This window comes from Pagrus pagrus, assembly GCF_965226575.1.
Source record: "Pagrus pagrus genome assembly, chromosome: 17".
In the NCBI taxonomy this organism is placed as follows: domain Eukaryota; kingdom Metazoa; phylum Chordata; class Actinopteri; order Spariformes; family Sparidae; genus Pagrus; species Pagrus pagrus.
In genome coordinates this window covers 26,333,274-26,348,617 of record NC_140201.1, presented here as the reverse complement: position 1 = coordinate 26,348,617, position 15,344 = coordinate 26,333,274, and the positions used below count along the sequence as shown (strand labels likewise).

At 39.3% G+C, this 15,344-nt stretch overlaps 1 protein-coding gene across 1 annotated transcript; it reads left to right on the top strand.

The window, feature by feature from the left end:
• Positions 1 to 14,836, top strand: sdhaf3 (succinate dehydrogenase complex assembly factor 3). The gene is made up of 2 exons (XM_084379633.1): positions 1 to 350; positions 14,478 to 14,836. Exons 1-2 carry the CDS (start codon positions 174 to 176, stop codon positions 14,670 to 14,672), a joined length of 372 nt encoding a protein of 123 aa, XP_084235759.1. The 5' UTR covers positions 1 to 173; the 3' UTR covers positions 14,673 to 14,836.
• Positions 14,837 to 15,344: the final 508 nt, after the last annotated feature.

Here is a 15,344-nt window from a genome sequence, read left to right as displayed (position 1 = left end):
AGAAGGTCCATATCCGGGATAAACAAGGACATGTGTTAAGTAATTATCCTTGTGAATATTGGCGTTTGTCTGTAACACATAACGCCGTTAGTTCGGTCAGTTTGTTTGGATTACAGGACAGCTGTTTAATTTAAACGTATACTATAAGCTGTAAATTAGTAGTATTCGACGTCATGGCGGCTTCAGCTCATGTCTCCAGAATCCGCTCAATGTACAAGAGGATTCTGGTCCTACATCGGTTCCTGCCGATAGATTTAAAAGCCCTGGGTGACCAGTATGTCAAAGACGAGTTCAGAAGGCATAAAACGGCATCACCCGAGGAGGTCGAGAGCTTCATGACAGAGTGGGAGGTAAACCTTTTCACATCCGCGCGGCGCAGTAACCAAACCACATTTAAAAATGTCTCAATTTAAGGTTTCCTTGGATATTGAAGAGGGCGCCCAGTTTACGTTACACTTTACACGTCTGACGACTTCACTATGATCCAAATGGTCATCCGTCATATAATCTTTTTTCTTTTTATCTCAAATAAAGTCAAACTAAAGTAACAGTCTCAAGTAACGAAACTGCAGAAATACAGCATTGTTGTTTTGTTTCGCAAAGTAAAGGTCTACACGCTGTGTCACAGCTCTGCTGCATGATGCTAGGAATCATTCTGGAAAGTCCTGGTGAAGACATAGTAAATCTTTTATTTATTAAGCCTAAAATTGGTCAAATTCTCAAAATTTCGAGTCAAAAAGTGTGTAATCAGCCCATACAATGTGCGCAAGGTTTACTGTAGAATGTGAGATCCCCCTGAGTTGTTAAGGATTTCCCAGAAGAATCCCTGTGAATATAACCTCAGTGTAAGTAGGCCTACCTGTGATTCTCCTTGATCTGACCTGTCATCACAGATGTTATTCTTGTATTGCCCGTGTTATGTCAGTTCATCGCCACATGATGGCAGAGCAGCCTCAGTAACAGTAAGGTAACATTCACACCCTGTGTCAGAAGGATGACCAGTGATTCATGTGTAGCGCTCATCAAAACACACTTTACAAAGTGCTTCACAGTTCAGGATCAAATGAAAAGAGGGGGATAATGGCCTTGAAAATAAATTAAAAGAAAAAATGCATCACTCTTAAATCTTTTACAGAACATAGTGAGACTGCAAAATAATCAGTAAAATTGACCCATAGACATAAATTATGTTTTTACTGTGATTTTTGTCAAGTCAGAGGTTTTTCTTTGTATTTTAAATTCTGTAAAAAACATTGTATGTGTGTGTGTGATTGTATATATCTGTATGTGTGTGTGTGTGTGTGTGTGTGTGTATGTATGTACATATATATGTATAAACGAGAGGGGTTTGTAGCCAATTCAGTGTTCTGTCCACTGACCGGTTGCTTTACACAGACCACTGATCACTACTGCTAGGACCGCTAAAGTTAGTGGTCCGGAACAGTTGATGAGTGGTCAATGGAGTCTTATTTTGTGGTCTAATCCTCATTCTCTCATTTCTGATTGTAAAAAAAAAAAGACAGAAATCCTAATCCTTTATTAAGTATAGCCTACATTATTATCAAGATGCCAGATCATAATCTTGTTTAAAAAATATCGATAATGCTGTTGCACCATGTATCCCTTTTCTATCTATCTATATATTTATGTGAATATTTAAACTTAATAAACATGAAAAAGTGGTATAGGGTCTGGACCACTTACTTAGCAGTCCATCGTGTTGTTGGACCAGTTAGTGATCTGTGTAGTCTGGACCATGTGAGTGGCCACTGGTGTATGATGGACTGTATGGTGACAACAAGGAGTGCACATACAGTAGGCCAAAGTGTAGGTAGATAAAGAGATCAATGCCATTCAGTTCATTCATTCATACCGTTCAATTCAAATCGCTTTATTGGCATGAACAAAAATATGTCTTTTCCAAAGCAATTTACAGAAGAGTAACATATATTGTAACGTGCCCCTAGCGGTCGTGACCAGTGGTCCGAGTACAGCGACCATGGTCAGTGGACAGACCATGAATTAGCTTCAACCCCTGCTATATTTTCACAGCATTTCAAGCCCAAGATAATACCCTCAAATGTCTTGTTTTGTCCACAACCCAAAGCTATTGAGTTTATTGTCAAAGAGGAGGACAGAAAGCAGAAAATATTCATATTTAAGAAGCTGGAATCAGAGAATGACAAAACTTGGACCAATTAATTGATCATCAAAACAGTTGGTAATTAATAGTAGACAACGAGTCGATTAATTGAGCGTTTGATGATGTTAGAGAACTTGAAAATTGGCATCAACATCAATCAGAGTCTGAGATATGACAAGTATGGGAAGCCAAAGTTACAGTTTATGGTTTTTGCCATTATTTATTTATTTTTACTTGATCTGTTTGACACAGAATGACCCTGTAAGGTTACACCTTGTATTTCACGTTCACCTCATCTGTTAACCCGCAGCCACCTTGTGAAAACCATGTGCATGCCTAGTGTAAAGTATGTGTGAGGTAGGCACATTCTCACCTCACATTCTTCTTTAATAAATGCAAGTTATGTGGGGGAAAAGGCGTGCTCATGGGTATTGTACATACACATCATTTATAAACCTGGCCCCTGACGTTTTTCCCAGCATCACTTTCTCCAGGTATGTAGTGATGAGTGATGCCAGGACAGTCTGATGTATCCATCTCCTCACTGATCAGGTTAAATTTGAAATGGGCAGAGGTTTGAGCGTACTGCTGATTCTGATGTACAATGTATGTTCATCTTTGGCCAGCAGGTGCTGCTCTTTCATAAATAATATAATATGTAATGATTACTTAATAACACATACATTAATAGCTAGCCTTAGAATAAAAAGATTAACTAATATTGATACAGCCTCAGCCTAAGATTACTTTGTAATATAATATAGGGTCAGCAAGATACAGATGGTGTCAAGTCCTCTATGACTTTACACCTTGATGTGTCCTCAGATTGTTTGAGAGAGAAAAAAAACACAGAGGTACACGCATGAATTTTGCGTTTTATTATTTAATGATGCATTGTCATTTTTAACTTGTAGACCAGTTATTTAACTGCATCACCCAAAGCCTTTCTGAAAGAATTTTTTAGATTTTGCAGTTAAGCTGACTACCGGCTTGTTTTTGTAGACAGAACTAAATCACTTTTTAATCATATCGAAGACGAATGACATGCATATAGGTATCAGCTTATCACAGACATCAATTGCTCATCTTTGAGTGTAAGTTATATAGGATATAACATAAACTGGTACTGTTACTTAAATCGCATACAGACAGTGCCTGTAAAAAGTACACACACCATTGGATGTTTTCCCCTTTCATTGCTTTTATAAATGGAATCATGGTAAATATAATTTGGCTTTTTTGACAAGCATGTCAATAAATTAAAAATATATAATGTGAAATAAATTATTAAGTATTCACCCCCTTCAAGACAGTATTTAGTAGATGCGCCTCAGGCCTCAATCACAGCACATTCTGTGTGGATAGGTCTCAATCAGGCTTGCACATCTGGACACTTTTACTCCATTCTTCTTGGCAAAACTGCTCAAGCTCTGTCAGGCTGACCAAAGAACCTTCTTCCAGTTAACTTTGGAGTCTCCCACATGTCTTTGGGTGAACTCTAGTAGAGATTAAATTAGCTTTCTTCAACAGTGGCTTTCTCTTTGCCACTCTCCCATAAAGCTTTGACTGGTGAAATACCCGGGCAGCAGTTGTTGTATACAGTCTCTTCCAGCTCAGCTGCTGAAGCTTTTAACTCCTTCAGAGTAGTCAAAGTAGTCTTGGTGGCCTCCATCACTAGTCTCCTTCTTGCACAGTCACTCAGTTTGTGAGGACGGCCTGCTCTAGGCAGATTTACACATGTGCCATATTCCTTCCATTTCTTAATGATGTATTTAACTGAACTCCGGGGGGACTTGGAAATGTTTTTGTTTCCATCCCCTGACTTATACTTTTCAATAACCTTTTCACAGAGTTGCTTGGAGTGTTCTTTTGTCTTCATGTGTAATTGTAACCAGGAGTACTGATTAACCAGTGACTGGACCTTCAGACACAGGTGTCTTTATACTACAATCACTTGAGACACACTTTAAAGGGGGTGAATACTAATGCAATCACGTATTTTACATTATACATTTTTGATTCATTGACATCAATTTGTAGAAATCTATTTTCACTTTCACATTAGTTTTTTTTGTAAGGGGGTGACTACTTTTTAAAGGCAATATATGTTTCCTACAGTTAAAAAGACACGCTCACTTGGAATGGAGGTAGCAGGGATGGAAAGCTATCTTTGTAGTGGTTCGGGACCACTGTACGAGTAAAATGTGCGCGTGACGGGAGGGTGTGCTTCGGTTCTAATGTGTGGATGAGTCGCTGATTTTCCACTACGGAAAATGACCTCATATCAGCTGCAATGAAAACGCTGATGTCTTTTGTTATTGCCGTGGCTCTAACACTTGACTGTGGAAGTTGAGATGCAAAGGTATTTGTCAGCGTTGTCTTTGGCCTTTCAGTGCTTTCATCATAGGCACGGTTGATTTTAATAGAGCGCTGTGGTGGTTCTGTATATGTCTTTGCATAATGCTTGTGTTAGCTGTGGTGTACAGCACTATTTTCTAACAGTGCTTACATATTGTTTGTGTCTTGTCTGTCACTCTGTCGCTGTCAAGACAGCTTTTCACTTTGACAAAATATATCATCATGTTTTAGTATCCTAATTGGATCTGATGTTGAAGCTAGTTGTACCTGGGAGAGTTAGGCCACAGTGACTGTTTGATTTTAAACAGTTATTAATACAAGCCTGACTCCAGCCTCAGAAGACCCACCTGGATTCATGTCCTGATGGGAGATCAGTATATCTGCAACATGTCCTCTTGTTCCCAAAACAATCTTCACCATGAAGTATGCCAGGTCTTTTTTTATGTCGCTGTGGGGGAGAGCCAATGTTTTCCAGCACAATTACTCACTTCTGGGGAATGGCAAATCACCCATCTGCAGGTTATTTCTCTAATGAAGTAATGGTGATTGCAACTGGAATCCTGAGAGGTCTCTCTGTCATTGCAGTTGCTGTAAAGCTGCCAGAGAGAAGGCAGTCACTTTCATTATTCTTCTCTACTGTATATCAGTATGCATTGTTTTCAAACCCAGGATCCATTTGAATGGTCCCAATCGGGGGATGAGTGGCTTTTGTCATATTTACACACTGCTTTGGCTATATTTCAAATGGAAACATTTTGTAGGGAACCTTAGTTAAACTAAAACCACTGGGAAGCATTCATGACTGGATTGGCTTGGAAATGTACAGAGAAATGACAATACAGTCTTTACCTAATTGTTGTATCATCTAGCCAAAAATTCAAAGCTGTCCACATTAATTAAGTGCGTAAAACACCAAAGCTGGACTGTTGGCCCAATGCCAACATATAGTTTCATTGCAAGGGCTTTAATAGCTTTATATTTAATGGACCCTGGTTTAAGGGCCAAAAAAAATCCATTTCTAATTTGGATTGTGAGCTAACTAAATAGCTGCATTTAGAGTAGCGCCTACTGAGGTCCAAAAAGTAAAGAATTAAAAAAACGTCATTGGTAAACTATACACGTTTTTATAGCCCAAAATCACAATCACATTGCCTCAGTGGGCTTGATATCCTCTGTCCTTGGACCCTCGATTCTGGTGAGGAAAAACCTGCCATATTGAAAAAAACACTTTTATCAGGGAGAAAAAAAAGATGGAAGAAAACCTCAGGAAGAGCCACAGAGGAAAGGATCCTTCTTCCAGGACGGACAGACATACAATAGTTAATAAATTACGCCTCCTCCCTGTTGTCAATGTTTACAACTTAAATGATGCAGAACTATTAGGAGCTTTCATCTCTCCTGTTAGATCCCGAGTTTACCCCCCTTCAGGAGGTACTGGACCAGCTCTCCGTCGTAAAGGGTTAGGTCCCTAAACCAACAAGGTGTTACTTTAATATGGATTTAAATAGGGACTGCTTAAGCTGGTAGCGAGGAGACTCGCCTAGCTTCTCACTGCCTATGTCCGAACGTCTACCCTGCCTACCTCTGGCTTGGCACCTGACTTGAATAGTCCTTGAATCAGATACAGCCACCAGCCACGCCCGTTAACTACAGCTCTCCTCTAAATTATCTGTGCACTTGGTATGGTGCTAAGATGAATTTTAGGGGCTTTATGTAAACCCTAAGGGACTGTTTCAATTTGGTAGGCCAGAGTTACCTTTAAGAACCTTTAAGATATAATGCACACCTATCACCTACTTTTTACTTCCATCAAAGAATCATAAAATCAGTGTCCACAACTTCTACTTTAACTACAGTTGAAGGTTTATTACAAAGTTTTAGCAAGGGCAAAGCAAAGAGCTCAATTTGATCTCAATTACTATCAATCATTATCAAAATACCTATTGATAAAGATCACAATTCAGCAATTCAGTATATAATAAAGATTACTCTAAAAGCGCTGAGGCTGGTTAAAATACTTAGATGTAGTAGCGATTGAGAGGGTCAGGCTGTGGATCCAGTATGCCCATCCCTTCCTGCTGAAAGTCCAAGTCCTTGTGATAACTCACGACCCCGTTCGAGGTCCCCAAATTTCCTCAAAGTCCAAACTTCATGCCAGCAGAGTAAACAAAAGAACTCCAATATCCAAATTATAATCCACAGTTGGTTGGAAAATGGTTAGTTCTCCTTGTGCTCTGTTATCCTTGGATCCAACTGCGAATCTCTTGAAGTCCATTCTGCGATGATAGGCTGCTCACATACACACCATAATCCAAGGTAGGAGAGTGGAAGAACATTGTCTCCTCTGTTGCTGCGTTTTTTATACTGTCTCAGCTGGCCATCTAATGCTTAAGAGGGAGACTTTGCGTACTTCCTTATAAGGCTGTGCAGCCACTCCCAGTAGTACGATGACGTACTGGTCAACTTTATTTCGTACATTTAATGTATTCAAAGTACATTTATGTCAATGCAGGGCCCACACATCGATAGAAACCAATTTCCGATTCATATTGGTGAATCTTCCCTAAAAACTATCCTACTGGCCATGAAAAGAAAACGACACCATGAGAAAGACTTGTAGGAACAGTTATCATGCAAACAGCAATAGTGAATTGATGTGCTAGCTTGCGGTCCACTTCGCTGTAGTCCATCAGTCTGTCTTGCTAACCTAGCTGTGTAGTCTATTCCTTCTGTGTCTGTGCTTTATTTGCAGCCACAGCTTAAATACAACTGATGTTATTTCTTACATTCGGTAAGTGCTAACGGGCAACTGTGTTTACAAACTGCAGCTTGGAAGACATAACTCTTCACACATGAATATGCGTTGGTATGCGCGTGCACAAAATTAGACTTGCGTTTTTTTTTAAATCACCATCAACCAGGTATTTTTACTGTGTTGACTTCAAGGTTTACTGTCTTTGCATGAGACCGTTTTTCATTGGGTTATGAAAATGTGCAATTTACAGCTTGTAGTGGCTTGGTACGTTGCATACTAGATGATGTCATCATGTTTTGTGTGTCTGGACAAAATATGAATCTTAAATCTTAGTTCCTTAGCCCAATACACATACTATTTCACAATTCCAAATTCTTTGAACTCATTTCTGACATTAACAGCACAGCCATACTTAAAAAAAGGCTGTTTTGTGACAGTTGGCTTTTTCTTATAGGATTTTCGAATTGAGCAGGGCTCCATGAACTCACTATGAGATCAAACGTCTTAATAATGAAATAATTTATGAATGCAAATTTCTATTGCAATGAATTTTGCAGTAATCCACCCAAACCTGTTGAAATTGGGACTATCCCAGACTTGCTGTATTGGTTTCAATGCTGCTAGTTGATTATGTCAGAAATTAGATCAGAGAAGTTTGACATTGTGAAAGTGTTTTTGTGTATTGGACTAAGGAATTGAGATTAATATTATGTTCTGACATAAGGAACATGACATCATCTAGTACGCAACAAACTATTACAAGTTGTAACTTGCCAATTTCCAGGCCCCAAATGAAAAGCGGGCTCAATATTTATCGGAGAGATAAAAACCTTGAAGTCAACACAGTTTAAATGTACAAAAAATCTGCTAATATCAAAAAAAGTATTAATAATGGAGTAATATAACATGTTAGAATGTGTTATATATATGCAATAAATATCAACACTTTCGCATTTTTTATCTAAAAGTTTTGAGCAAATTGAAAAAATCCTTCTTGTAAATTCTACAGTCAAAATAGATTTTCAGCTCCAGAGCTATATTTAGCAGGTTATGTGCCAATTGATTATTTATGCAGGACCAAATAACTTCTAGATGTGAAAAAACTACATTTATACTACACAGGACCAAAATTTGGTTGCAAAAGAGTGAAAAATAGTGATGTGAGAAAGTGTTTTGAAAATGACAGTTTCTTCATTCTGGTAAAAAATGACTTTCTGCCATTATTTCGATTACTGTAACCATTTAGCTACAATTATTTAAATTAATACATGTTGCCAAGTTACCTTAGGGTCTCTTGGATGTTCAGGACAAATTTCAGCCCAATCTAGTGAAAAATAAGCGATTTGTGAGTTTTACAATGTACACTGCCTGGCCAAAAAAAAAGTCACCAACTGGATTTAACAAAGCAAATAGGTCAGAACCTTCCATTGGTTAATAACTGCAGTGATTAATATGTTTCAGCTGGCAACAAGTTATTTAATCTAACTGATGCAGTGAGGAGCTTCTGATTTCTTAAACAACCATGTCAGAAGACATATTCTGTGGTCATGGAAAAGATGTTTCTCTGCTTCAGAAGGGTCAAATTATTTGCCTGCATCAAGCAAAGTAAACAACTAAGGAGATTACTGAAACAACTACAGTTAGGTTAAGAACTGTGCAACGCATTGTTAAAACCTGGAAGGACAGTGGCGAACCGTCATCTTTGAGGAAGAAATGTGGTCGGAAAAAAATCTTGAATGATCGTGATCCGAGATCACTTAAATGTTTGGTGAAATCAAATGGTAAAAAATCAACAGTAGAACTCACAGCTGTGTTTAATAGTGAAAGTAAGAGCATTTCCACAGGCACAATGTGAAGAGAACTTAAGGGACTGGGACTAAACAGCCGTGTAGCCTTGAGAAAACCAATTATCAGTGAGGCTAATCGGAAGAAAAGGCTTCAATTTGCTAGGGAGCATAAAGTGATGCACCCATCATGCCTGGTGCCTACCGTACAATCCTGTGGGGGCAGTGTTATGGTCTGGGGTTGCTTCAGTTGATCAGGTGTAGGTTCAGCAACATTATGTGCCAAAAACATGAGGTCAGCTGACTACCTGAATATACTGAATGACTAGGTTTTTCCATCAATGGATTTTTTCTTCCCTGATTGCACGGGCATATTCCAAGATGACAATGCCATGACCCATCTGGCTCAAACTGTGAAAGAGTGGTTCAGGGAGCATGAGACATCGTTTTCACACATGGATTGGCCACCACAGAGTCCAGACCTTGAGAATCTTTAGGATGTGCTGGAGAAGACTTTACACAGCGGCCTGACTCTCCCATCATCAATACAAGATCTTGGCGAAAAATTAATGCAACTCTGGACTGAAATAAATGTTGTGACATTGCATAAGTTATCAAAATGATGCCACAGTGAATGCGTGCCGTAATCAAAGCTAAAAGCGGTCCAACGAAATATTAGCGTGCGTGACTCTTTTTTGGCCATGCAGTATTAACATGCTGAAATTCAGCTGAGAGGCCCAAAATTAAAAAATCCACAACTATTATTAGTAAATTTGGAGTACAGCTATAGGATTTTGCAAGCTTGCATGTATTTAACAGAAGTGTCAACATGATTTTTTTGGGGGGGAATTCCAAGACATGAACCGGGAAAAATTCTGGATTTTGGGTGAGTTGGCATGGAATCCAAACCATTATCTTTTCCTGACCTAGCTAGCTAGTTTGTTGCCTAACCCTAACCAAGTAGGTTTCTTGCCTAAACCTAACCAAAGCGTGACTTAAAAAATGAAAATGTTCTTTTAAGTACCTAAAAAAAAAAATAGATTTACTAAGTCTGAAAGTAAAACTCTTGATACTTGATATACTTTCATTTGAATTTAATGCTGAGCCTCTGAAACGAAATTTCGTTCTGTGTTCATTTGTTGCTCACAGAATGACAATAAAATCTGTATAAAAACAGAGTCTAAAAACTAAGTCTAAAACTTTAGGCTTCAAAACTCCAAAATGTATAACCACAGAGGGGGCATGAACTTTGGTTGCCTGCATCACTTTCTGTGTGTATTTTTTTAATTAATTATTTTAGATATTGTCATTTCATGGACTTTATTAGGATCTCCATTAGCTTTGTCAAAGCAGAGGTTATTCTCCGTAGGCTACAGTCACACACCACATTAATAGACAACATAAAAATCAAATTCCCACACACCAAATTCTATTTTGTAATGAAAACTTTCACAACACACACCCTCTCTTCTGACTGCTTCCTGTGTCCCCTTTTTCTCTCCATCTTCTTCTTCTTCTATCCATTCTTTCAAGACAAGGTGAATTTCCACTGCTTCTGCCCTTCCTTACAAAAATACAGAGAAGTGGGAACAGACAAGGAGCAGGACTCAGAATGAGATTACAAGCACTGAGTGTTCGGTGTGTAATCCAGTTATTTCAGAGGCACCCATGGGAGTTCAGTGCTTCTAATAAATCGGCTCCATTGGGCCAAACAAGCTCTCCCAAAGAGACAGAGAGAAGTGTAAGGAACAGAGAAAGATCAGGGAAGTATGTACTGTATGTTATAGCCCAAAATCACAAATTAGCTATATGGAAAAAATTATATTTAGTCAAGTCATCCTGGGTATATGAGATAAACGAGATCAAAGAATCATTTATCCTGTCAGACCTTGCTGTTAGGCCACTAAATGTCCATCCAGAGTGATGAATAGGACATTCAAAATTGACTCATTAGCGTTGCAGTTAGGCGAATCCTTGTATTTTGCCAATCAGAGTATCTCGGCATCACTCACACTGTGACCCCAATGCAGTTTTCACAGTAACACACTCATTTTCAGTCACATTTGCAAGTGAGAAAAGTGTGACAACAGAACCCAGCTTTCATTAAGGAAAGCAGAGCTGTAACCCAAGCAGGCTGAGAGCCAAACACATTAAGGTTAAGGTGGTCCTGGATTTGGATATGCTTTATCTTTGCCGATACAAGTCTATTGAAATGTGCCTAGAACAGTTGTGATAATGATCCAATGAATCAATTTGGGACATCTTTGTGTATAACCATTAGCTATAGATAGTCCAGTCCTTGACATAATTACCTCTGACTGAATTACAGTAGTGTGGGACTACACAAAGTAAAAAAATGTATTTAAATGAACTTGGAAGTTCAAACCAAACAGAACTACCTATTAAAATGATATTGTCCTACCATGACATTACTGCATGACTCAGGTGACTGTCCCAGAAAAAGATGGCAGCATTTTTTCCTTTAGGCTTCATCAGATGTTCTTAGGATAAAACCAAAGTGACGATGATACCAGAAGCCTTAACGTGGCAGACCCCTGGTAATGTTATTCCTCCAGAGACAATAACGTTGAGACGACACACATTCACTCACACAGACTTATCCAACAAAGCCTTCAAAGATTAAGTAAAAAGTACAAACACAAGTGTACCAAAGTGTTGGAGTATTCCTTTAAGCTGTAACCCCTACTGCCTCAGGGAGGTTATTTCCCCTTGGCAAATGTTCAACATAATTACATTATGTGCAGGAAAATAGCCTCTTAGATAAATGGCTTGTTAGTTGCTTACAGTGAGAGGGTTCTAAAAAGGCAAGATGCTTTGTGAATGGCAAACAGCATAAAACCCTGTGTACATTCACGACTAAAACTGTGTGTTATTAAATGTTTCAAAACGACATGACCTTTGTTGTATGTTTTGATTTGAAGAAAAGAATGATAAAATTCAAAACTCGTTAATAATTTACAATTAAGTTTAGAAGTGCAAATGCACATTTTACAGAAAGCGGTGTACACTTCAAAATAGTTGTAAATTTAGTAAATATGTATTTATCATTTATACATTTGGCCCCAGACATTCTCTGTGTTTTAGGGATGCAACAATACAGTTAGCCCACGGTTCCATACATACCTACGTTTTTGGATCACGGTTTCGGTTTGATTTAGTAAGCATGTTTTGTGCGAGGAGAAAAAAGCTACAAAGTAAGCATACAGAGATTTAATCGTGAAAAAGGAACGCGTATCCCAATGCCCAATAGAATGGGTGCTGAGTCAAGTGAAAACTGATAGATCCAAATACCAAGGTGCTCCAAGGATTTTTATTGCTTACTGTTTCAAGCATTAATCTTTTCCTTACACTTTCACCTCTGCAAACTTCTGGAGATGACCATGGACCTGCTCAGGATGATTCATATACAGCACTGACAGCTCTGACTCGCCACACATAGACTGAGGTTAACTGGAGAGTTAATTTTGAAGGTAGAGGAGATTTATGTGTTAAGATTGGCCCTGACTGATATCAATGCTGTAAATTTAAGAATATAACCTAACCTAAACAATAATCTTTTGATTTCGTTCCACTCTAGGACTAATTGTAATAGACTAGGTGAGAACTAAAAATGTGCCGTCATTTGCTGTGGGAGGATCCATGACACTGCTACATCTGTTAACTTCAACCCTTTGAAGTTAAGTAACAATTGCAGTCTTATTTGTGTAGCTTTGGCCCTGATTTCTCTCCATAATGCTTTCCTGTTTCCCCTTTGGCCATTCTGGTCATCTCCAGATGATAGCTAGCAATAGTGGGTAAAGAAGACAGTGTGGTCATCTACTGGGTCTAATGATATTATAACGTTACTGAAATTTCTAACTTGAAACAATGTGTGAAGGCCAAAGTTTCCAAGCGGAGACCTTGTTAGTTGCTTAGTTGCCAGTTAATTGTCTCTCAAGTTAGCCATGAACATTTAAATGAAGGCAGAGGTGTGCAGTGGAAAATTTCATTACATGAACAGGCTACCATAACGAGATCTGACTTGTTATACTCAGATGACATGCCATACTTTTTGGAAACTAAATTCTTTTGTTGTTGTGTTAGCAATGCTAAACACTGCCAAATGGCTATAGAGATTTTAATTTGAACGGTGATCAGAACAATTTACTATTTTACTGGATTACTACATTTTCCTTTTATTACTTAAAATAATTTTGATTCTACAGAGATGGTGGTGGATATTAGGAGTCCCTATCCTGCCACAGTAAGGGCTGGGCTGTTGAACTAGCTTCTTATGGTTGTGGTGGGGCGCATGTTATCATTATCAAATCATAATCTTGTTAACTAATTAGATGGATGTGCTATGATGAGAAGGGGCATAACAAAATCTTTAACTGTGAAAAACAAGACTTTAATAATATAAGATAAAGCTGACTTGATTTTCTGTTAGACGTTTCTCCTCGTACCTTTCGTAGCCCTTTCCTTACGGCGCACAGCTACTTCTTTGCTAGTAGCCTGTGTCAGAGGATTTACATCCAACCTTATAAGGCTTGATTTATGCTTCTGCGTCAAATCTACAAAGTAGCCTCAGCGTAGGTGCATTCCCTATGCAGTAGCCTGGCATGCACCTCCCCAGTGATGTAACTGCACGTCACAGCAACATGGACAGCAACGATGGTGATTGGTCCACTTGGTAGAATTGCACATTCTGGCTTCTCCTCTGGTGCTTAGTTCCGGTGCTAATACCAGGGATTGTGACCTGTAGTTTGCCCAATAAACACACCACACTCATCAGCTGTTGCAGTCCTACCTGACCTGCCGGCCGTTGCACTTCTTGGATTATACTTCTCCCCTGGAAGCCGCTGTTTACTGCCGACTGTTTCTGGGCCAGAGAAAGGATAAAGGCTGGATATCCGAAAGGCAGGCTGCCCCTCCATGAGCAGCCGGTGGCAAACGCTGGCTTGCCAAAGCCAAGACGTATAGGCTTGGTGTGTATGGAGAGGCAGCCCTCCCTGCAGTCACTGCGACTGTCCACTCTCCCAAGCCCAGAGACATAACTGCAAGCCGAATGGTTCGGTGTGATTAAAGGGGAAAAGTACAAAGCTATTCACTGTAATTTTGTACATTTATTGTGGACTATTTTCAGAATTGGATTAACCCACATACGCTGATCTAATGAGTATTTGGGGCAGCAGGATGGTGTTTGTGGGATTCATGTATTTTTAATAATTTCTGAAGATATGACAGGCTTCAATAAACAAACAATACTTTTTTAAAACTAAAGTTTCACTTACATTTTTGTTATTACATTTCACTGAATATCCAGCTTGAACCATATTTGTACAAGTCACACTGTGATGTTTTTAATGAATCTGAAAGTGAAGACGAGGAAGGACCAGGTGCTAAACACTTCTGCTATTCCTCTTCTCCCCTGCAGAGCTACAAGGACACCCTGCAGGCTCAGGTACTGGAGTCAGCAGGGGAGCGACTCAGCTCAGTCAAGTTCGGGACTGACCTGTCGGATGGGAAACTCAATGACTTCCAGGGGGATCAGATAGGCCAACTGTATGAACTCATGCTGGAATCCACCAAACCCAACAGACAGTTTGACATCCAGGAGGACAGAAAATGAAGCAGCAGGCGGCAGAAATATTCTCGGACAAACAACAAACAAGGTTCTCTGATGTATTCAGAGAACTAATGTATTACCATTAAATGTTTCAGATGAACAGTGGTACTCAAAGCCTGAGTGGAAGCTTTTAACAATATTTGATTATATTAAAGTGCTGTGTAATATCTTGGTGTTCCTCTGCTTGTCTCTTTTACTGTGACAAAACTCCTCCACAGGTGCATTAGGGTGGCACTAATGAGTTTCCTTTGTCAACTTTATTTGCATCAATCCGATTGTGAGCTCATGGTTGTGAAGGAAAGGCAACGAGATGTGTCTCCTCGGCAGATGCACCCAGAGCTCACATCAGTAATGCCTCTTTCAGCCTCAGTGGTGATGTTGCCATTGTTGGGGTGAAGCCCTCATTATCCATGTGGAAATCTGAACAATTGAATCCTCTCACACAAAAAGGCCATGAGCTGCGCGTTGAGGAGGAGAGACGGGGGTGTTAGAGCTGTTATAAAAGTCAACTCATGGTTGTTGATGCACCGATTGCCTCCCACAGAGTTCAGACATCAAAGTGATTTCTCCGTAGATGAAGACTAATCAGGCATGCACAGCTACAAAGAGTCTTTGTCCTGCATCTGTTTCAAATATAATGCTTCTTTGAACCCCTGCCTCCCACTGACTTATCGT

Bases quoted from the DNA above. Each gene is read 5' to 3' on its own strand.
- sdhaf3 (XM_084379633.1), top strand. From the start codon at position 174: ATGGCGGCTTCAGCTCATGTCTCCAGAATCCGCTCAATGTACAAGAGG. The intron at 351-14,477 runs GTAAACCTTTTC...TCTCCCCTGCAG, and splicing joins GCTTCATGACAGAGTGGGAG to AGCTACAAGGACACCCTGCA.